Raw genomic sequence first — 22,640 nt, 5'->3', positions numbered from 1 at the left:
TATTTAAAAAAATAATATACAGTATAAATAAAAATAAAATGTTCTTCTATATGAAAAACATAGGAAATTACAGTATTCTTAACTCACTTCAGGTTTAGCGCACGTGTTCTAGCACAGTGTTGGGTTAGCGTGCGAATGATAACTTTTTTTTCAGCATGCCCCATAGAAGTCTATGGAGATAATTTAGCGCCTTTGCAGTGTGTCCAAAGTCCTGAAGTTGGCCCATCTTTCAACTTGTAATACGTGTACTAATGCAGGCATAATAATTTTTTACTTTAGGCGCAGTTAGCGGGTGAGTGAACAAAAAAAATAACCCACAACTTTTTATCTGACCCATAGAGAGGAAGATCACTGAACCAATTTCTTAATATTCAGTACCTATCATTGACTTGGGAATATCAGTTCTCACCCTTAAATATTCCATCTTGATACTAAGGGGTCAATATTCTAGTGAAATGCTTGTGTTATGTCGCCCCCTGCACATTCGCGCCCAATCGGCCGCTAGCAGGGGGTGTCAATCATCCGATCGGATCGGGATGATTGCAGTCCACCACCTGAAAGTGGCGGACAAGTTAAGGAGCAGCGGTCTTATGACCGCTGCTTCTTAACTTATGTTTCCAAGCCTGAAACTACAGGGGTAGATAGCAGCATCCGCTGCTTAATACATCTACCCCTAAGCTTCAATGGTATTAAGTTATCAAAAGCATTGAGGACAATGCAATTTTCTTCCCTGATCGTGATGTTAATGGATTAACCTACATTAAAGAGGTGTAGCATGAATAGGAAAAATCATCCCAGAAAGGTGCTTTATGTTGTGAAATGTTTTCCAAATTATTGGTATCCTCCCAGTAATTTGGTGTTTTGGTTGCAGAATTATAAATTCAATAAGGTAAATATAGATGTGGTATGTGAATAAGTTTGGGAGATTGCTGTGTATAATTATAATGTAATACTCATTCAGAGCACAGTTTCTTACTAGGCTCTGCCCTGACCTGGCATGCTATTGGAAATGTACCAAAATTAATTAGATTGGGAAAAGTACCAGTGACTAAATATTCTAACAAAAGGGACCTTCTTCAATCTCAGCACTTTAGATTACGGGGCCTATTTATTATGTGTCTATCCGACATAATCCGATCAGCGGATCATGTTCGACAGACATCGCTGAATGCGGAGAGCAATACGCTCTCTTCATTCAGCATTACACCAGCAGCTCTTGTGAACTGCTGGTGCAACGCCGCCCCCTGCAGATTCACGGCCAATCGGCCGCTAGCAGGGGGGTGTCAATCAATCCGATCGTATTCGATCGGGTTGAATTGCGGCGATCTCTGTCCTCCTCCTCAGAGCAGGCAGACAGGTTATTGAGCAGCGGTCTTTAGACCACTACTTCATAACTGGTGTTTCTGACGAGTCTGAAGACTCGCCAGAAACACGGGCCCTCAAGCTCCATATGGAGCTTGATAGATAGGCCCCTACATGTTCATTTAATTGCATGATCATATTAAGTTGTGGGTCCCAGGATAAAGTCTTCAAGAAGGATAGAAGCTTCAAACTGCAATAAACTATAACAATTTATAAATAGTAGAAAATTATTTTTTTTACAAATATTAATCAAATTTTAAATGTACTTAAGTTTAAAAACATGAAAAAAAAAGATTAAATGTAGGGATCTCAAAAAAAGAAAAGGAACACATAACAAAATCATAGTCCTTATTTCCATTAAACTTCAAAAGTTGTAAATCACTTAAAAAAGTGACATACAGTAGCATTAAAAAAAAATGAAATAGAAGAAAGAAAAGATAGAGACACTCTCAAATGAGAAGTAACATAAGCTGGAAAAGTTCCTTGCTTGATTGTCAGGCCAGTGCCACTTCGGTTAAGTCTCTTTTAGCTCACTATGCCTTTCACAGAGGATTAATATACTTTGGTATATCAGTCTAATAATGACAAAAAGACAGCCCAGTCATGAACAAAAAAACAATAAATACCAGAACTATAATTCTGCCTTCATGGGCCTCGTCAGTGAGTTGCAGTTGCATCTCTCTAAGGCAGCGTTCTTCAAACTACGGGTCGGGACCCATTATCGGGTTTCAACACCATGTTTACTGGGTCGCAACTTGTGTGTTTTGTGGGCGAGTGTGTGTGTTATATGAGAGTATGTATGGTATGTGTGTGCTGTATGAGTGTGTGTGTGTGTTATATGTGTGTGTGTTACATTAGTTTGTGTGTGGTGTGTGTGTTTTGTATGAGTGTGTGTGTGTTATATGAGAGTATGTATGGTATGTGTGTGCTGTATGAGTGTGTGTGTGTGTGTGTTATATGTGTGTGTGTTACATTAGTGTGTGTGTGGTGTGTGTGTTTTGTATGAGTGTGTGTGTGTTGCATAAGTGTGTGTGTGCTGTGTGTGTGTTATATGAGTATGTGGTGTGTGTTTTATGAAAGTGGGGTTGTATGTTGTATGAGAGTGTGTGTGTGTGTTGTATGAGAGTGTGTGTGTGTGTTGTATGAGAGTGTGTTTGTATGTTGTATGAGAGTGTGTGTGTGTGTGTTGTATGAGAGTGTGTTTGTGTGTTGTATGAGAGTGTGTGTGTGTGTGTTGTATGAGAGTGTGTGTGTGTTGTATGAGAGTGTGTTTGTATGTTGTACGAGAGTGTGTGTGTGTTGTATGAGAGTGTGTGTGTGTTGTATGAGAGTGTGTGTGTGTGTGTTGTATGAGAGTGTGGTTGTATGTTGTATGAGAGATTGTGTGTGTTGTGTGAGAGTGTATGTGTGTTATTACCTTTTACAACACTTCCAGGTTTGACTACAATCAGTAGTATGCACACATTTTAGTTACTTTTCCACAAATTGCAGCTATCTTGAATATTACTTCAGAAATGTTCAGACCAAGCATACAAATAGGGTCACGAAGGTATGTGGTATCATGGCTCTGGGTCTTGGGGAAAAAAGTTTGAAGACACCTGCCCTGAGGCATGTGAGCAAGGAGCTCACTGAGCCGTTAATCTGGAGTAACTGAGTTAGTCTAGTGGAAGCCGTACAAAATAAATCACTCCACAATGTAGTATGTTTTTATTAGACTAAATAAGCTGTAGGAGAAATATGTTCAGGAGATACATAAGGAAATATAGTAGCGTTCACATCAGTAGTCTTAACTTTGAGGGGCATATTTATGAAAGTGCGAGTAGACAAGATACAATGTAGCGTTTCATGTCCGCTGCACATCGATAAATGCAGACAGCATACGCTGTCGGCATTTATCATTGCACAAGCATTTCACTAGAACTGCTTGTGCAATACCGCCCCCTGTAGATTCGCGGACAATCGGCCGCTTGCAGGGCAGCAGGCGGACAAGTTATGGAGCAGCTCCATTTGGAGCTTGATAATTCGGCCCCTGAGTCTCAACTTTAAGAAACAAGCAAGAACATTTTTTAAGGTGTTAAACATAACTTCCCCTTGAGTCATTTAACATTCATCAGCTTGGGAACTTTTGAGGAAAATGTGTGTCAGTGTATGTTGTTTAAAAAAGAAGATGGTGTAAAAACTCACTTGCAAAACTTACTTTATCAGCTCAGCCACAATAAACAGGCATATATTTTACAGCTATGTTAATCTCCTTTTTAATATATTTTTCTTCTTCATGAATTATGAATTATTACTTTCATATATAATATTTTAGCATTTAATAAATCAAACATTCATATTTATAGGAACCGTCTTAATTATTCCAATTATTTAATTGTATTTATGTGTTTTACATGTTTTAAGTATGTTTCATATTTTGAAATACAAGACGTAAAGGGCATTTTCACCCTTTGTAGAGAAGCTGTCAAAAGTCCATTAACAGCTGCATATCATAAACTAAAAAATATGAGGAAATTCTAGTTTTTCAACTCCCATAAGCTTGAATGGAAGCTGAAATTGGCCTTTCTTTATCATAGATTGAGAACAGGAAAACAAAAATCCAACAGATTTGTAAACAGATGGATAGTGTTTTTATTGACAGCTGTTTTAGCGGTTAATGGGTGCCTGAAACTGGTTAACACCACCATTGGAAACTAACGGCTAGATTACGAGTTTTGCGTTATGAGTGAAAAAGCCTCATAAGGCTGCTTTTTCACTACTGCTGGTATTACTAGTCTTGCAGGTATAGCTGTACCGCACACTTTATTGGCCGTAACGTAATGTAACTACCGCACCTTTCAAAAAGTCATTTTTCAATGGGACTTCCACAGCGCTGGTATTACGAGTTTACCTGTCCGGCCAAAAAGTGAGAGGTACAGCCCATAACTACAAGATCCGTACCGTAAACTGAAAGTCAGTAGTTATGGGTTTTTCGTTACAAATCTGTAGCATAAAACTCATAACTAAAGTGTTACAAAGTACACTAACACCCATAAAGAACCTATTAACCCCTAAACCAAGGCCCTCCCGCATCGCAAACACTAAAATAAAATTATTAACCCCTAATCTGCTGCCCCCAATGTCACCGCCGCCACTATACTAAAGTTATTAACCCCTAAACCTAACCCTAAGTCTAACCCTAACACCCGTAACTTTAATATAATTAAAATAAATCTAAATAAAAATTACTATCATTAACTAACTAATTCCGATTTAAAACTAAATACTTACCTGTAAAATAAAACCTAAGCCAGCTACAATATAACTAATAGTTACATTGTAGCTATCTTAGGTTTTATTTTTATTTCACAGCTAAGTTTGTATTTATTTTAACTAGGTAGACTAGTTAGTAAATAGTTATTAACTATTTACTAGCTACCTAGTTAAAATAAATACAAATTTACCTGTAAAATAAAACCTAAGCTGTCTTATACTAACACCTAACATTACACTACAATTAAATAAATTACATTAATTAAATACAATTAACTAAATTACAAACCCCCCCCACTAAATTACACAAAATAAAAAAGAAATGATCAAATATTTAAACTAATTACTCCTAATCTAATAGCCCTATCAAAATATAAAAGCCCCCCCAAAATAAAAAAACCCAAGCCTAAACTAAACTGCCAATAGCCCTTAAAAGGGCCTTTTGCGGGGCATTGCCCCAAAGAAATCAGCTCTTTTACCTGTAAAAAAAATACAAACAACTCCCCAACAGTAAAACCCACCACCCAACCAACCAACCCCCAAATAAAAACCTATATAAAATAACTAAGCTCCCCATTGCCCTGAAAAGGGCATTTAGATGGGCATTGCCCTTAAAAGGGCATTTATCTCTTTTTCGGTGCCCAAACCCTAAGATAAAAATAAAACCCACCCAATAAACCCTTAATAAAACCTAACACTAACCCCCGAAGATCCACTTACAGTTTTTGAAGACCGGACATCCATCCTCATCAAGCCAGGAGAAGTCTTCATCCAAGCGGGCAGAAGTCCTCAAGGAAGCCAGGAGAAGTCTTCATCCAAGCGGCAAGAAGTGGTCCTCCAGACGGGCAAAAGTCTTCATCCAGACGGCATCTTCTATCTTCATCCTTCCGACGCGGAGCGGCTCCATCTTCAAGACATCCGGCGCAGAGCATCCTCTTCTCTTAACGGCTACTGAAGAATGAAGGTTTCTTTAAGGGACGTCATCCAAGATGGTGTCCCTTGAATTCCGATTGGCTGATAGAATTCTATCAGCCAATTGGAATAAAGGTGAAAAAATCCTATTGGCTAATGCAATCAGCCAATAGGATTGAGCTTCAATCCTATTGGCTGATCCAATCAGTCAATAGGATTGAGCTTGCATTCTATTGGCTGATTGGAACAGCTGATTGGAACAGGGGAGCTTAGGTATTTTAGATAGGATTTTATTTGGGGGATTGGTTGTGTGGGTGGTGGGTTTTACTGTTGGGGGGTTGTTTGTATTTGTTTTTACAGGTAAAACAGCTGATTTCTTTGGGGCAATGCCCTGCAAAAGGCCCTTTTAAGGGCTATTGGCAGTTTAGTTTAGGCTAGGGTTTTTTTTATTTTGGGGGGGCTTTTTTATTTTGATAGGGCTATTAGATTAGGAGTAATTAGTTTAAATATTTGATCATTTCTTTTTTATTTTGTGTAATTTCGTGTTTATTTTTTTGTAATTTAGTTAATTGTATTTAATTAATGTAATTTATTTAATTGTAGTGTAATGTTAGGTGTTAGTGTAAGACAGGTTAAGTTTTATTTTACAGGTAAATTTGTATTTATTTTAACTAGGTAGTTAGTAAATAGTTAATAACTATTTACTAACTATTCTAGTTAGTTAAAATAAATACAAACTTACCTGTAAAATAAAAATAAAACCTAAAAACTATTAGTTATATTGTAACTAGGTTAGGATTTATTTTATAGGTAAGTATTTGTTTTAAATAGGAATTATTTAGGTATTAATTGTAATTTTTATTTATATTTATTTTAATTATGTTAAAGTTAGTGGTGTTAGGGTTAGGGTTACGTTAGGGTTAGGGTTAGATTTAGGGTTAGGTTTAGGGGTTAAAAACTTTAGTATAGTGGCAGCGACGTTGGGGTCGGCAGATTAGGGGTTAAGAAGTGTAGCTAGGTAGCGACAACATTGGGGGCGGCAGATTAGGGGTTAATAAGTGTAATGTAGGTAGCGACGACATTGGGGGCAGCAGATTAGGGGTTAATAAGTGTAGGTAGGTGGCCGCGACATTGGGAATGTCGGTGATGTCAGGGGCGGCAGATTAGGGGTGTTTAGACTCAGGGTTTATGTTAGGGTGTTAGGTGTAAACATAACTTTTCTTTCCCCATAGGAATCAATGGGGTTGCGTTACGGAGCTTTACGCTCCTTGATTGCAGGTGTTAGGCTTTTTTATAGCCGGCTCTCCCCATTGATGTCTATGGGGAAATCGTGCACGAGCACGTAAAACCAGCTCAAAGCAGCACTGGTATTTGTGTGCGGTATGGAGCTTGACGCTGCCATATTGCCTGCTAACGTCGGGTTTTTGCAAACCTGTAATAGCAGCGCTATATGGAGGTGAGCCGTGGAAATAACTTGCAAGTTAGCAGCGAGCCGCTCATAACGCAAAACTCATATTCTGGCCGTATATATTTTGACAACAGGAATAAGTTAGTTTCCACTAACATTGTATTCATTTATTTGTTTCATCTAAACAATGAAATTTCAAAATAAATTACAGGTATCTTAGTTTTTAAAAAACAAATATTCCATTCCTGAATAAACATATTGGGTTTAATTTATTAAATACTAGGCGGGCATGATTCGATGTAGCCCGGCATCACTGTCAGCATTTAACATTTGTGAAATGCTTGTTCAATGCCGCCCTCTGCACATTCCTGGCCAAAAGGGGGTGTCAATCATCTCGATCGTATCTGATCGGGATGATTGCAGTACAGAGAAGTTAAGGAGCAGCGGTCTTACGACCACTGCTTCTTAACTTCTGTTTCTGTTTATCCTTTTGTTGAAAAGCAGGAACGTAAGTTCAGGAGTGCACGTGCATGCACGTGTCTGCAGCACTATATGGCAGCAATTTTGCAACAATGTTACACATTATCAAGAGCACTAGATGGCAGCACTATTTCCTGTCATGTAGTACTCCAGCCGTGCATGCTACCATCCTAGCTATCTCTTCAACAAAGAATAACAAGAGAATGAAAACAATGATAATAGAAGTAAATTGGAAACTTTTTTCAAAAATTGTATTCTTTATCTGAATCATGAAAGGAAAATTTGGGGTTTCATGTCCCAAATTTTCTGGTTAAACTTTACCATTCAGTTGTAATACCAGATTGTGTGCTATTCTTAGAGCACGGTCACAATAAGGATAACGCAACCTGTGCTTTAGTTTGCGCTCCACTTGTAATCTAGGCCATTTAGTTATGAGAACTGTGGGAGTTGTCCCTATCAACTAGTGAGCACACATAATTAGATATGAAAAATGCATTTTGGTTCCTCTTTTAACACTTAATGCTCTGGTTATAATATACATAATTACAGGGAAGTGCTAAGCTAAATTGCCACCTGGGTGCAGACATATTTTGCCCCAATAAAATAAGTACAGCAAAAAATTACAGGCCTGCGTTAGATGTACAGTAACCCCACCCGCATATGTCTAGAGCCAGCCAACAACAAACCTCCTGGACCTTCAACCCCTCAGTCAGCACATCAGACCTCATATCTGACCCCTTGGATTTACAGTCTCACTGTCAGCCTCATGTTATATCATGACCTCTGGCACTTTAGCTAGAGTTGCCATTTCAACCATGTTTCTTCAATGTTCCCTGGACTGCTATGAGTTACACATGGTGTAGGGAGGAACATGAATAGAACTATTGGTCACCACTATTCATGTTCCTCCCTGCACACCCTGAAGGATGTATAACTCATAGCTGTCCAGAAAAACATGGTAGTGACTACCCTTACTTCACCCCTTCTGTCATCCGCATGGCTCATCATACTGCCTTACACTTCAGTCCCTCTGTAAGCAACAAGCATAATCAGAATTCCCTCATGCTTCAGCTCATCTGTTAGCTACATGCCTCATTAGTCTTCCCTGCCCCTCATCTTCCGTTAGCTAAATGCCTCTTTAGTCTTCCCTGCAATTCAACTTCTGTTGACTACATGGCACATCAGACTTCCCTGACCTTTTCAGCTACTCTGTTAGCTACATGCCCCATCAGACTTCACTGGCCCATCGGCTCTTCTGTTAGCTACATGCCTCATTAGTCTTCCCTGCCCTTCATCTTCCGTTAGCTACATGCCTCATTAGTTTTCCCTGCCCTTCAACTTTTGTTGACTACATGGCTCATCAGACTTCCCTGACCATTTCAGCTACTCTGTTAGCTACATGCCTCATCAAACTTCTCTGCCCTTCAGCTCATCTGTTAGCTACATGCCTCATCAAACTTAATTGCCGTTCAGCTCCTCTGTTAGATACATGCCTCATCAGACTTCTCTGCCCTTCAGCTATATAGTTAGCTACATGCCTCATCAGACATCCCTATCATTCAGCTCCTCTGTTAGCTACATGCCTCATCAGACTTTCCTGGCCCTTCAGCTCTTTGGTTAGCTACATGCCTCATCAGACTTACCTAACCCTTCAGTTCCTATGTTAGCTGCATGCCTCATCAGAATTCTCCACCCTTCAGCTCCTCTTAGCTACATGCTTCGTCAGCTTCTCTGTTGACTACATGCCTCAAAAGTCTTCCCTGCCCTTCAACCTCTCTCGTGCCTCACCAGACTTCTATGCCCATCAGCTCCTCTGTTAGCTATATGACTTATCAGTCTCCCCTGACCCTTCAGCATCTTTGTTAGCTACATGCCTTCTCAGACTTCTCTGTCCTTCAGCTCCTCTGTTAGCTTCATGTCTCATCAGATTTTCCTGCCTTTAGCTCCTCTGTTAGCTACATGCCTCATCAGACTTCCCTGCCCTTCAGTTCCTGTGTTAGCTACATACCTCATCAGACTTCCTGCCCTTCAGCTCCTCTGTTAGCTACAGCCTCACTATAACCCTCATGTCATATCAAGACCTCTGACACTTCGGCTAGGGTTGCAATTTCAACATATTTCCTCCATATTTCTTGTACAGCTATGAGTAGCACATGCTGTAGGGCGGAACATGAATAGTGTTGCTGGTTAGCGCTATTCATGTTCCTCCCTGCACACACTAAAGGATGTATAACACTTTACTGTCCAGAAAAACATGGTGGTAAAAAAATTTACTTTACTACCCCTTCTGTCATCAGCATGTCTCATCATACTGCCTTCCCCTTCAGTCCCTCTGTAAGCAACATGCCTCATCAGAATTCCCAGGACCTTCAGCTCCTCTGCTATAGGCCTCATTAGTCGTCCCTGCTCTTCAACTTCTGTTAGCTACATGCCTTATCACACTTCACTGGCCCCTTCAACTCCTCTGTTAGTTACATGCATCATCAGACTTCTATGCCCTTCAGCTCCTCTGTTAGCTACATGCTTCATCAGACTTCCCTGCCCTTCAGCTCCTCTGTTATTTACATGGCTCGTCAGACATCCCTGGCCCTTCAGCTATTCGGTTAGCTACATGTCTAATCAGACTTCCCTGGCCCTTAAGCTCTTTGTTTAGCTACATGCCTCATTAGACTTCTCTGCCCTTCAACTCCTCTGTTAGCTACATTCATCATCAGAAATCTCTGTCCCTTTGGCTTCTCTGTTAGGTATATACCTCAACAGACTTCCCTGGCCCTTCAGCTCTTCGGTTAGCTGCATACCTCATCAGATATCCCTGCCATTCAGCTACTCTGTTAGCTACATGCCTCATTGGACTGCCCTGACCTTTAGCTATTTGGTTAGCTACATGCATCATCAGTCTTCCCTGCCTTTGAACTTCTCTCATGCCTCACCAGACTTCTATGCCCTTACGCTCCTCTGTTAGCTACATGCCTTATCAGACTTATCTGCCCTTCAGCTCCTCTGTTAGCTACATGCCTCATCAGAATCCCTGCCCTTCAGCTCCTCTGTTAGCTACATGCCTCATCAGACTTCCCTGGCACTTCTGCTCCTGTGTTAGCTACATGCCTCATCAGACTTCCTTTGCACTTCAGCTCCTCTGTTAGCCTCATCAGACTTCCCTGGCCCTTCTGCTCCTGTGTTAGCTACATGCCTCATCAGACTTTCTTTGCACTTCAGCTCCTCTGTTAGCTACATGCCTCATTAGTTTTCACTGCCCATCAGCTCCTCTGTTAGCTACATGACCCATCAGACTTCCCTGCCCTTCAGCTTCTCTGTTGGCTACATGCCTAATCAGACTTATCTGCCCTTTAGCTCCTCTTTTAGCTATATGCCTCATCAGTCTTCCCTGGCATGTCAGCATCTCTGTTAGCTACATGCCTTCTCAGACTTCTCTGTCCTTCAGCTCCTCTGTTAGCTACATGTCTCATCAGATGTCCCTGCCCTTTGGCTCCTCTGTTAGCTACATACCTCATCAGACTTCCTGCCCTTCAGCTCCTCTGTTAGCTACAGTCTCACTATCACTGTCATGTCATATCAAGACCTCTGACACTTCAGCTAGGGTTGCAATTTCAACATATTTCCTCCATATTTCTTGTACAGCTATGAGTAGCACATGCTGTAGGGCACAACATGAATAGTGTTGCTGGTTAGCGCTATTCATGTTCCTCTATGCACACCCTGAAGGATGTACAACTATTTACTGTCCAGAAAAACATGGTGGTGACTACTCTTACTTCACCCCTTCTGTCATCAGCATGTCTCATTATACTGCCTAGTCTTCAGTCCCTCTGTAAGCAACATGCCTCATCAGATTTTCCTGGCCATTCAGCTTCTGTGTTGGTTACATGCATCATCAGTCTTCCCTGCCTTTGAACTTCTCCAGGCCATTCAGCTCCTCTGCTATAGGCCTCATTAGTCTTCCCTGCTCTTCAACTTCTGTTAGCTACATGCCTCATCACACTTCATTGGCCCCTTCAGCTCCTTTGTTAGTTACATGCCTTATCAGACTTCTCTGCCCTTAAGCTCCTCTGTTAGCTACATGCCTTATCAGACTTCTCTGCCCTTCAGCTCCTCTGTCAGCTACGTGCCTCATCAGACTCCCTGCACTTCAGCTCCTCTGTTAGCTACATGCCTCATCAGACTCCCTGCCGTTCAGCTCCTCTGTTATCTACATGCCTCATCAGACTTCCTTTGCACTTCAGCTCCTATGTTAGCTACATGCTTCATCAGACTTCTATGCCCTTCAGCTCCTCTGTTAGCTACATGCTTCATCATACTTCCCTGCCCTTCAGCTCCTCTGTTATCTACATGCCTCATCAGACTTCCCTGGCCCTTCAGCTCCTCTGTTAGCTACATGCCTCATTGGACTTCCCTGACCTTCAGCTATTTGGTTAGCTACATGACTCATCAGACTTCCCTGGCCATACAGCTCCTCTGTTAGCTAGATGCCTCATCATACTTCTCTACCATTCAGCTCCTCTGTTAGCTACATGCCTCATCAGATTTTCCTGGCCATTCAGCTTCTGTGTTGGTTACATGCATCATCAGTCTTCCCTGCCTTTGAACTTCTCTCATGCCTCACCAGACTTCTATGCCCTTAAGCTCCTCTGTTAGCTACATGCCCCATCAGACTTCCTTGCCCTTCAGCTTCTCTGTTGGCTACATGTCTAATCAGACTTATCTGCACTTTAGCTCCTCTGTTAGCTACATGCCTCATCAGATTTCCCTGCCCTCCAGCTCCTCTTTTAGCTACAATACATGCCTCATCAGACTTCCCTGGTCCTTCATCTCCTATGTTAGCTACATGCCTCATCGGGGTTCCCTGCTCTTCAGCTCCTTTGTTAGCTACATTCCTCATCAGACTTCCCTGGCCCTTCATCTCCTTTGTTAGCTACATGCCTCATCCGGCTTCTCTGCCCTTCAGCTTTTCTGTTAGCTACATGCCTCATACGGCTTCTCTGCCCTTCAGCTTCTCTGTTAGCTACATATCTCATCAGACTTCCCTGCCCTTCAGATCCTCTGTTCGCCACATGCCTCATCACACCTTCCTGCCCTTCAGCTCCTCTGTTAGCTATGTGCCTCATCATAATTCCTTGGCCCTTCAGCATTTATGTTAACTACATTGCTTATCAGACTTTTCTGCCATTCAGCTTCTCTGTTAGCTAGATTCCTCATCAGACTTCTCTGCCCTTTAGGTGCCTCTGTTAGCTACATGCCTCATCAGACTTCCCTGGCCCTTCAGGTGCCTCTGTTAGCTACATGCCTCATCAGTCTTCCCTGGCCCTTCATGTGCCTCTGTTAGCTACATGCCTCATCAGACTTCTCTGCCCTTCAGCTTCTTTGTTAGCTACATGCCTCATCAGACTTCTCTGCCCTTCAGCTTCTTTGTTAGCTACATGTATCATCAGACTTCCCTGACCTTTCAGGTGCCTCTGTTAGCTGCATGCCTCATCAGACCTCTCTGCCCTGCAGCTTCTTTGTTAGCTACATGCCTCATCAGACTTCTCTGGACCTTTAGGTGCATCTGTTAGCTACATGCCTCATCAGGCTTCCCTGGCCTTTCAGCTCCTCTGTTAGCTACATGCCTCATCAGACTTCCTTGCCATTCAGCTCCACTGTTAGCTACATGCCTCATCAGACTTTCATGACCTTCAGCTTCTCTGTTAGCTACATGCATCATCAGAATTCTCTGGCCCTTTGACTTCTCTGTTAGCTATATAACTCAACAGACTTTCCTGGCCCTTCAGCTCTTCGGTTAGCTGCATACCTCATCAGATATTCCTGCCCTTCAGCTCCTCTGTTAGCTACATGCCTCATTGGACTGCCCGGACCTTCAGCTATTTGGTTAGCTACATGACTTATCAGACTTCCCTGGCCGCTCAGCTCTTTTGTTAGCTAGATGCCTCATCAGACTTTTCTGCCATTCAGCTCCTCTGTTAGCTACATGCCTCATCAGACTTCTCTGGCTCTTCAGGTGCCTCTGTTAGCTACATGCCTCATCAGACTTCTCTGCCCTTCAGCTTCTGTGTTAGCTACATGCCTCATCAGACTTTTCTGGACCTTTAGGTGTCTCTGTTAGCTACATGCCTCATCAGGCTTCCCTGGCCTTTCAGCTCCTCTGTTAGCTACATGCCTCATCAGACTTCCCTGCCCTTCAGCTCCTCTGTTAGCTACATGCCTCATCAGACTTCCCTGGCCTTCAGCAACTCTGTTAGCTACATGCATCATCAGAATTCTCTGGCCCTTTGGCTTCTCTGTTAGCTATATAACTCAACAGACTTTCCTGGCCCTTCAGCTCTTCGGTTAGCTGCATACCTCATCATATATCCCTGCCCTTCAGCTCCTCTGTTAACTACATGCCTCATTGGACTGCCCTGACCTTCAGCTATTTGGTTAGCTACATGACTCATCAGACTTCCCTGGCCGCTCAGCTCTTTTGTTAGCTAGATGCCTCATCAGACTTTTTTGCCATTCAGCTCCTCTGTTAGCTACATGTCTCATCAGATTTTCCTGGTCATTCAGCTTCTGTGTTGGTTACATGCATCATCAGTCTTCCATGCCTTTGAACGTCTCTCTCATGCCTCACCAGACTTATATGCCCTTAAGCTCCTCTGTTAGCTACATGCCTTATCAGAATTCTCTACCCTTCAGCTCCTCTGTTATCTACGTGCCTTATCAGACTTCTCTGCCCTTCAGCTCATTTGTTAGCTACATGCCTCATCAGACTCCCTGCCCTTCAGCTCTTCTGTTAGCTACATGCCTCATCAGACTTCCCTGGCCTTTCAGCTTCTCGGTTAGCTACATGCCTCATCAGACTTGCCTGGCCCATCAGCTTCTCTGTTAGCTACAGATTATGCTCTTTCCATGGTAACTAAAAAGGGTATGAATTGTCCTTACAGAAAGTGTCACACTATAGGATCTATCTTGTCTCCCACTCAGTTAAAACCTATTACCCAATCTTTCTCCTCATGGCTCAGACATGTAGGCATGTTTAAATGTGGACATAGGAAATGTAAACCCTGTGACCATGTTCATGTCACCTCTACCTTTAAATCTGAGACCAAGGGTGAAGTATTCAACATAAAAATCTTGCTTTAATTGTACCTCTACTGGTGTAATATATCTGATAAATTTTGTCCTATGTAAGGTTCAATTCATTGGACTCACTAGTCGAGATATCAATACACGTATTAGGGAACACTTCTCAACTATTACAACTGGGAAGTCCTCTACTCCATTGGTCCAACATTTTGCCACACGGCACAACTGTTCCCTCAATACTTTAAAATGGTGTGTTATTGAAAAGGTCAAAACCCCCAAACGGGGTGGTGACCTAGATCTCCTATTAGCCAAAAGGAAGATGTACTGGATTTTTCGAATGGGAATTAGGATACCACATGGTCTTAATTCTAGATTTGACTTTATACATTTTTGGGAGTGAATTTATGACTTATGCAATAATATATTTATGAATATCTTGATATCTAGTGACACTTTTATTTAACAGTTATGCATTGGTCTCATCTGCTACATTTCCCTCATTTATGGGTGTCATATGTCCCTTATATACCTGCCTTTTATACTATTCATGTCATATTTTGTCATTTGTATCTACGATCCAACTGCTTGTCATTACTATGTTTCTAATATATGTATGAAACAATGTATTTGCCTAGTGTACAAAATTACAAATATACTAATTGATATCAGTTGTTTAAATATGTTATATATGTTTCAACTTGTATTTCCCATATGCTGTTCGTTGGCCTGTGCATTTAGGGCATATAATGTTTTAACCAATAGGATTTCTCTATACCTGTTTTAAGTTGTGAGCTAGACATAGCGCCTTAGGCTATGATTACGGAGCAAGCCGAAATGCGTAAGCCAGTGGTGCTACTCTCTATTGCACATTATGTTCCTCTATGACGTTTTTACCTACTTGGATTACAAATAAATATTTTGAACTTTTACTCCAATTGAGCATTTCCTCTCTTTTTTCCTGAGCTACATGCCTCATCAGATTTCCCTGCCCTTCATCTCCTCTGTTAGCTACATGCCTCATCTGATTTCCCTGCCCTTTAGCTCCTTTGTTAGCTACACGCCTCATCAGACTTCCCTGGCCCTTCATCTCCTTTGTTAGCTACATGCCTCATCCGGCTTCCCTGCCCTTCAGCTTCTCTGTTAGCTACATATCTCGTCAGACTTCCCTGCCCTTCAGCTCCTCTGTTAGCTACATGCCTCATCAGACTTCCCTGCCCTTTAGCTCCTCTGTTCGCCACTTGACTCATCACACCTCCATGTCCTTTAGCTCCTCTGTTAGCTATATGCCTCATCATAATTCCTTGGCCCTTCAGCATCTATGTTAACTACATGCCTCATTAGTCTTCCCTGGCCCTTCAGCTCTTCTTTAAGCTACATGCCTCATCAGATTTCCCTGCCTTTCGGCTCCTCTGTTAGCTACATTCCTTATCAGACTTTCCTGCCCTTAGCTTATCTGTTAGCTACATTCCTTATTAGACTTCCCTGGCCCTTCATCTTCTCTGTTAGATACATGCCTCATCCGACTTCCCTGCCCTTCATCTTCTCTGTTAGCTACATGCCTCATCAAACTTATCTGCCCTTCAGCTTCTCTGTTAGCTAGATTCCTCATCAGACTTCTCTGCCTTTCAGCTTCTTTGTTAGCTACATGCCTCATCAGACTTCCCTGGCATTTCAGCTTCTCTGTTAGCTACATGCCTCATCAGACTTCTCTGCCCTTCAGCTTCTTTGTTAGCTACATGCCTCATCAGACTTCTCTGGCCCTTCAGGTGCCTCTGTTAGCTACATACCTCATCAGACTTATCTGGCCCTTCAGGTGCCTCTGTTAGCTACATGCCTCATCAGACTTCCCTGGCCCTTCAGGTGCATTTGTTAGCTACATGTCTCATCAGACTTCTCTGCCCTTCAGCTTCTTTTTTAGCTACATGCCTCATCAGACTTCTCTGGCCCTTCAGGTGCCTCTGTTAGCTACATGCCTCATCAGGCTTCCCTGGCCTTTCAGCTCCTCTGTTAGCTACATGCCTCATCAGACTTCCCTGCTCTTCAGCTCCTCTGTTAGCTACATGCATCATCAGAATTCTCTAGCCCTTTGGCTTCTCTGTTAGCTATATAACTCAACAGACTTTCCTCGCCCTTCAGCTCTTTGGTTAGCTGCATACCTCATCAGATATCCCTGCCCTTCAGCTCCTCTGTTAGCTACATGCCTCATTGGACTGCACTGACCTTCAGCTATTTGGTTAGCTACATGACTCATCAGACCTCCCTGGCTGTTCATCTCTTTTGTTAGCTAGATGCTTCATCAGACTTCTCTGTCATTTAGCTCCTCTGTTAGCTACATGCCTCATCAGATTTTCCTGGCCATTCATCTTCTGTGTTGGTTACATGCATCATCAGTCTTCCCTGCCTTTGAACTTCTATCATGCCTCACTAGACTTCTATGCCTTTAAGCTCCTCTGTTAGCTACATGCCTTATCAGAATTCTCTACCCTTCAGCTCCTCTGTTAGCTACATGCCTCATCAGACTCCCTACCCTTCAGATCCTCTGTTAGCTACATGCCTCATCAGACTTCCCTGGCCTTTCAGTTTATCTGTTAGCTACATGCCTCATCAGTCTTCTCTGCCCTTCAGCTTCTTTATTAGCTACATGCCTCATCAGACTTCTCTGGCCCTTCAGGTGCCTCTCATAGCTACATGCTTCATCAGACTTCTTTGCCCTTCAGCTTCTTTGTTAGCTACATGTCTCATCAGACTTCTCTGGTCCTTCAGGTGCCTCTGTTAGCTACATGCCTTATCAGACTTCTCTGCCCTTAAACTTCTCTGTTAGCTGCATGCCTCATCAGACTTCCCTGGCCCTTCAGGTGCCTCTGTTAGCTACATGCCTCATCAGACTTCCCTGGTCCTTCAGGTGCCTCTGTTAGCTACATGCCTCATCAGACTTCTCTGCCCTTCAACTTCTCTGTTAGCTGCATGCCTCATCATATCCCCTTAACCCTTCACCCCTACTTCAGCCACATATGAGCTCAGTACAATATGATGTGCTGCCTATTTATTTTCTCATAACAGATAATGACAGCCCAGCACTTTGACATATGACTGCTAGCAATGAAAATGGAAAAGCAGGTAATTTATCAAAGTGTTAATTTTAAGGATCAGGTCAGCAAAGGCAGTAAATAATACATGAATAAATAAAGGACGTGTAGTGGCAAAACATTGTAAGTGTGATAGAACCTAATTTGAAATACATGACCATATTAAATCAGTCTCAGACATTTAAGTTTCCGAGTTATGCTACCTAATTGTTAATGTGAATAAATATGTAATGAGAACAATTCATTGAACTAGGCTCTGGATACAACCATCACTAACAAACCAGCTTCCCCACATTTACAGTGTCTCTTACTTGTTCTTTGTTTCATTGACTGAATCCAACATGTCCAGTAGGCTCCTCTGGGTTTGATGATTGTCCTTGGATACACGATTCACTTCTGCCAGTAATTTACTTAAGTAAGACAGATAAATAGGCTCCAGGTCTTGAACTGGGGTGTCTTCTACACTTTGCAACATTGACCAACGGTTTTCCAGAATCTCACGCTGCTTTTCCAAGAATTGTATCTACAATTGAGACATAATCAGGAAACTTACTATATGTTTTTTTTCTCTTTGTAAATACAATGTGGTTTGGAATATAGGACTAGATTTACAATGTATCAGGACTGTTTCAATTAAATATAATTAAATTTGAAGCCCCTCACTTGCTTTTGTAGGGTTTTCAAAGTTGAAGCTAGTTCATTCTTTTAAAAAAAGGTAAGCCAGTTATCACATGGTTTTCCAGTGGCTTTGTACCGTGTTAACCTCAACAGTGGCATTCCAAAAAACAATGAAAGCTAGGATTGTGAACCTGCTACATGCTACACAGTGAATGTTTGATTAGTTTAGGACTTATTTTATCTTTCCCCAATTGGTCCTATCAATGGAGATGTTAAACATATTGAAATGGATTTTTAAGGAGTATAGCCCTGAACTACAAACTAATGCAAATTCTGGCAACTAAGGACTAGATTACAAGTTGAACGCTAATTTATTGCGCACCGTTTGTTGGTGCACAATAAATAACCAGTCATTACAAGCGGCTGGTTATTGCTATTGCAAACAGCAATTAGCGCTAATAAAATTAACAAGAGATCAACTATGTGCTAGAAATATTATCTGAAGGGATATTACATATCCTAGATAGGACAAGGATATGTTATTCCTCTAGGGCTGTAGGAACACCATTAGTGGTTAGACTGTCACTTCTGCAAGGGTTAACGGGGAAGAGAGAGAGAGAGATTGGAGAAGAAGATAGTTTTAATAGAGAGTAGAGAAAAAAAGAGTGAAAGGATATGAGAGAGGGAAAGGAGAGTGCAAAGAGAAAATATGACCTGAGAGATAAGGGAGAGGGTAAAAAGGGAGATTGAAGAGAGGAGGGAGGAGAGAAAGATAGTTAGGAGATAGAAGGGAGATTTGCTAATTATTCAAAGAAAATTTCCAGGTCTGCTATGACTTTCCATGACTGTCAGCATTATCTTTCTTCACTCTCACTTCAACAACTTCCTATTTCTATTCAGCTGTTGTCTTACCCATAACCGCCAAGTTGATGTTACTAACTGCTATGCACTTATATAAAATAAATCTATTACTGTATATAGAATTATTTAATTTGTTAAGGTATAAAATAAAAAAATATAAAAAATGACTGCAGAATGGCTAAACATATGCAAAGAGGAGGGTGAAGTAGTGGGTAGAATCAGAAGTAACATTTTGGCTAGGTTAGTAGCATATGACCTGAAATGTTGAGCCCTGTAGATAGATAGATAGATAGATAGATAGATAGATAGATAGATAGATAGATAGATAGATAGATAGTATCCCACAAAAGTGAGTACACCTCTCACATTTTTGTAAATATTTTATTATATCTATTCATGTGACAACACTGAAGAAATGACACTTGTAAAGTAGTGAGTGTACAGCCTGTATAATTTGCTGTCCCCTCAAAATAACTCAACACACAGTCATTAATGTAAACCGTTAGCAACAAAAATGAGTACACCCCTAAGTGGAAATGTCCAAATTGGGCCCAATTAGCCATTTTCCTTCCCCGGTGTCATGTGACTCATTAGTGTTAAAAGGTCTCAGGTGTAAATGGGGAGCAGGTGTGTTAAATATGGTGTTATCGCTCTAACACTCTCTCATACTAGTTACTGGAAGTACAACATGGCACCTCATGGCAAAGATCACTGTGAGGATCTGAAAAAAAAGAATTGTTGCTCTACATAAAGATTACCTAGGCTATAAGAAGATTGCCAAGATCCTGAAACTGAGCTGCAGCACGGTGGGCAAGACCATGCAGCGGTTTCACAGGACAGGTTCCACTCAGAACAGGCCACGCCATGGTCAACCAAAGAAGTTGAGTGCACATGCTCAGCGTCATATCCAGAGGTTGTCTTTGGGAAATAGACGTATGAGTGCTGCCAGCATTGCTGCAGAGGTTGAAGGGGTGGGGGATCAGCCTGTCAGTGCTCAGAACATACGCCGCACACTGCATCAAATTGGACTGCATGGCTGTCGTCCCAGCAGGAAGCCTCTTCTAAAGATAATGCACAAGAAAGCCTGCAAACAGTTTGCTGAAAACAAGCAGACTAAGGACATTGATTGCTGGAACCATGTCCTGTGGTCTGATGAGACCAAGATAAACTTATTTGGTTCTGATGGTGTCAAGCGTGTGTACAAAGACAAGTGTGTCTTGCCTAAAGTCAAGCATGGTTGTTGGAGTGTAATGTTCTGGGCCTGCATGAGTGCTGCCGGCACTTGGGAGCTACAGTTCATTGAGGGAACTATGAATGCCAACACGTACTATGACATACTGAAGTAGAGCATGATCCCATCCCTTTGGAGACTGGGCTGCAGGGCATGATAACGACCCCAAACACACCTCTAAGATGACCACTGCCCTGCTAAAGAAGCTGAGGGTAAAGGTGATGTACTGGCAAAGCATGTCTCGAGACCTAAACCCTATTGAGCATCTGTGGGGGAGTACAAGGTCTCTAACATCCAGCAGCTCCGTGATGTCATCATGGAGGAGTGGAAGAGGATTCCAGTGGCAACCTGTGAAGCTCTGGTGAACTTCATGCCCAAGAGGGTTAAGGCAGTGCTGGAAAATAATGGTGGCCACACAAAATATTGACACTTTGGGCCCAATTTGGACATTTCCACTTAGGGTTGTACTCCCTTTTGTTGCCAATGGTTTAGACATTAATGGCTGTGTGTTGAGGTATTTTGAGGGCACAGCCAATTTATACTGTTATACAGGCTGTACGCTCACTACTTTACATTGTAGCAAAGTGTCATTTCTGCAGTGTTGTCACATGAAAAGATATAATAAAATATTTACAAAACTGTGAGGGGTGTACTCACTTTTGTGGGATACACTATATATATATATATATATATATATATATATATATATATATATATATATATATATATATATATATATATATATATATATATATATATATACAGTATGTATATGTGTGTTTGCGTTTGATTTTAATGTCCAGTTAAGTGTATGGACATTTCAAAATGTTAATTCTAAAATTACATAAAATAATATATAATTATTAATTGCAAATTTTATGAATTGATATTTGCTGTGATATTTATTTTTGCATTGACAAGGGTATATGTTGCTTCTGTCAATCAAAGATATTTAAAATCAAGTATGTTGTCAAATCTGCTTGAAATATGTTTGAAATACTGTTGAAATATGTGCACCCGCTATTCAAATGGATGTGAAGCATTACAAATAAAAGGCATATGCTGTCATACACACCATTCTTCTTAAGGTGTGTATATTGATGTAGGAAAGAATAGGTTCTTGCATTTTTCAATCCTCTGCCAGACTTATTGTACACATATTGGCAGGGCTGCCTCCTTGTCTCCTTGGTGGGTAGTGCAGCTAACCTTTGAGTCTTTTCTGCTGTACCGACACTACGCTGGTGCGCTAATTACTTGTTGTGCTGAGGCTCACTATCTTGGGTCCTGTTGCACTTTTAAAGGCTCTTCCTGCAGTTACCCTGCGCTCATGTATATTTAATATTCTGGGTGCACTATTCTTGCTGTTTATCTTGTGTCTGACCTTTTTGCTTGTTCTTGACCATGTATATGGATATGCCCTGGTACCTTTCTTGCCCGCAACCTTCTGACCTCTGGCTCGTCTGTTAGTATTCCTTTGGACATTGATTTTGGCTCATATCTGCCCATCTGATTCTGACCTATTAGCGTGGACTTTACTACTTTCTCTTCTATGATTCTGACATATTTCTGCCAAATTGTTGCGAAACCTGCTTTGTCTGATTACGCCTTGGCCACTAGATTGGCCATATCCTGGGTCTTATCCTTTCTGCTGGGACTGTGTTTTCCTATTAGTCACTTCCTAACCTAAGGGCCATATCCTGGACGTACATTGTACTACTGGCCGTGATAATCTTTGTGCCTTACTGTCTACTTTTGTGAGACATCCTTTTTGGGCATAGTATTAAAACAATAATTTGTACGGTGAAAATGTGGTGCCAATGTTTAGGAAGTGCTAAGTTGAAAAAAATTTAAACTTTCTAGACACATTAACAGGTAAAATGAAAAAATAACACGTAACGGACGTTGATAACAACTATGGAAACATGACCTTTATGTGAAATTGGTATTTAAAAAAATCAAAACAAGCACAATGGCTACTTTGCATCAAAAGATAGTGGGACATAGAGAAAAAGTATCTACGTATATTTTATGGCTGGTGTTCTGTAATGTTTCCCTACAGCGTTACGTTTTCCTACCTACGACCACGCCTACAACAAACTTGAAAATGTCCGCATGCACTCACTGCCGCAGTTCGCAAACATTATAGAACATCAGCCTACAAAAAACTTGGAAATACACTTTTGCATGCATGCTCTCACTGCCGAAGTCGGCAAATATTACAAAACACTGTCCACAATTTTGGCAACTAGCTGGGGACATCAAAATACCATTTTTTAAAAAAGGTTTCCTACAACTGTTATTTTATTCTGTATATTCAATATTATTATACTGATTCATTTAATTAAAATAG

The 22,640-nt window shown here is 41.4% G+C and overlaps 1 protein-coding gene across 1 annotated transcript in view; it reads right to left on the bottom strand.

The window, feature by feature from the left end:
- The window catches only part of LOC128654439 (keratin, type II cytoskeletal 80-like), a 69,732-nt gene that overhangs the window by 36,879 nt on the left and 10,213 nt on the right, over positions 1–22,640 (bottom strand). The window contains exon 2 of the mRNA XM_053708345.1: positions 17,892–18,103. Within this exon, the coding sequence (XP_053564320.1) occupies positions 17,892–18,103 (212 nt within the window). The remainder of the gene's footprint in view (positions 1–17,891; positions 18,104–22,640) is intronic.

This window comes from Bombina bombina, chromosome 3, assembly GCF_027579735.1.
Source record: "Bombina bombina isolate aBomBom1 chromosome 3, aBomBom1.pri, whole genome shotgun sequence".
In the NCBI taxonomy this organism is placed as follows: Eukaryota; Metazoa; Chordata; class Amphibia; order Anura; family Bombinatoridae; genus Bombina; species Bombina bombina.
This window is presented reverse-complemented; position numbering and strand designations above follow the sequence as displayed.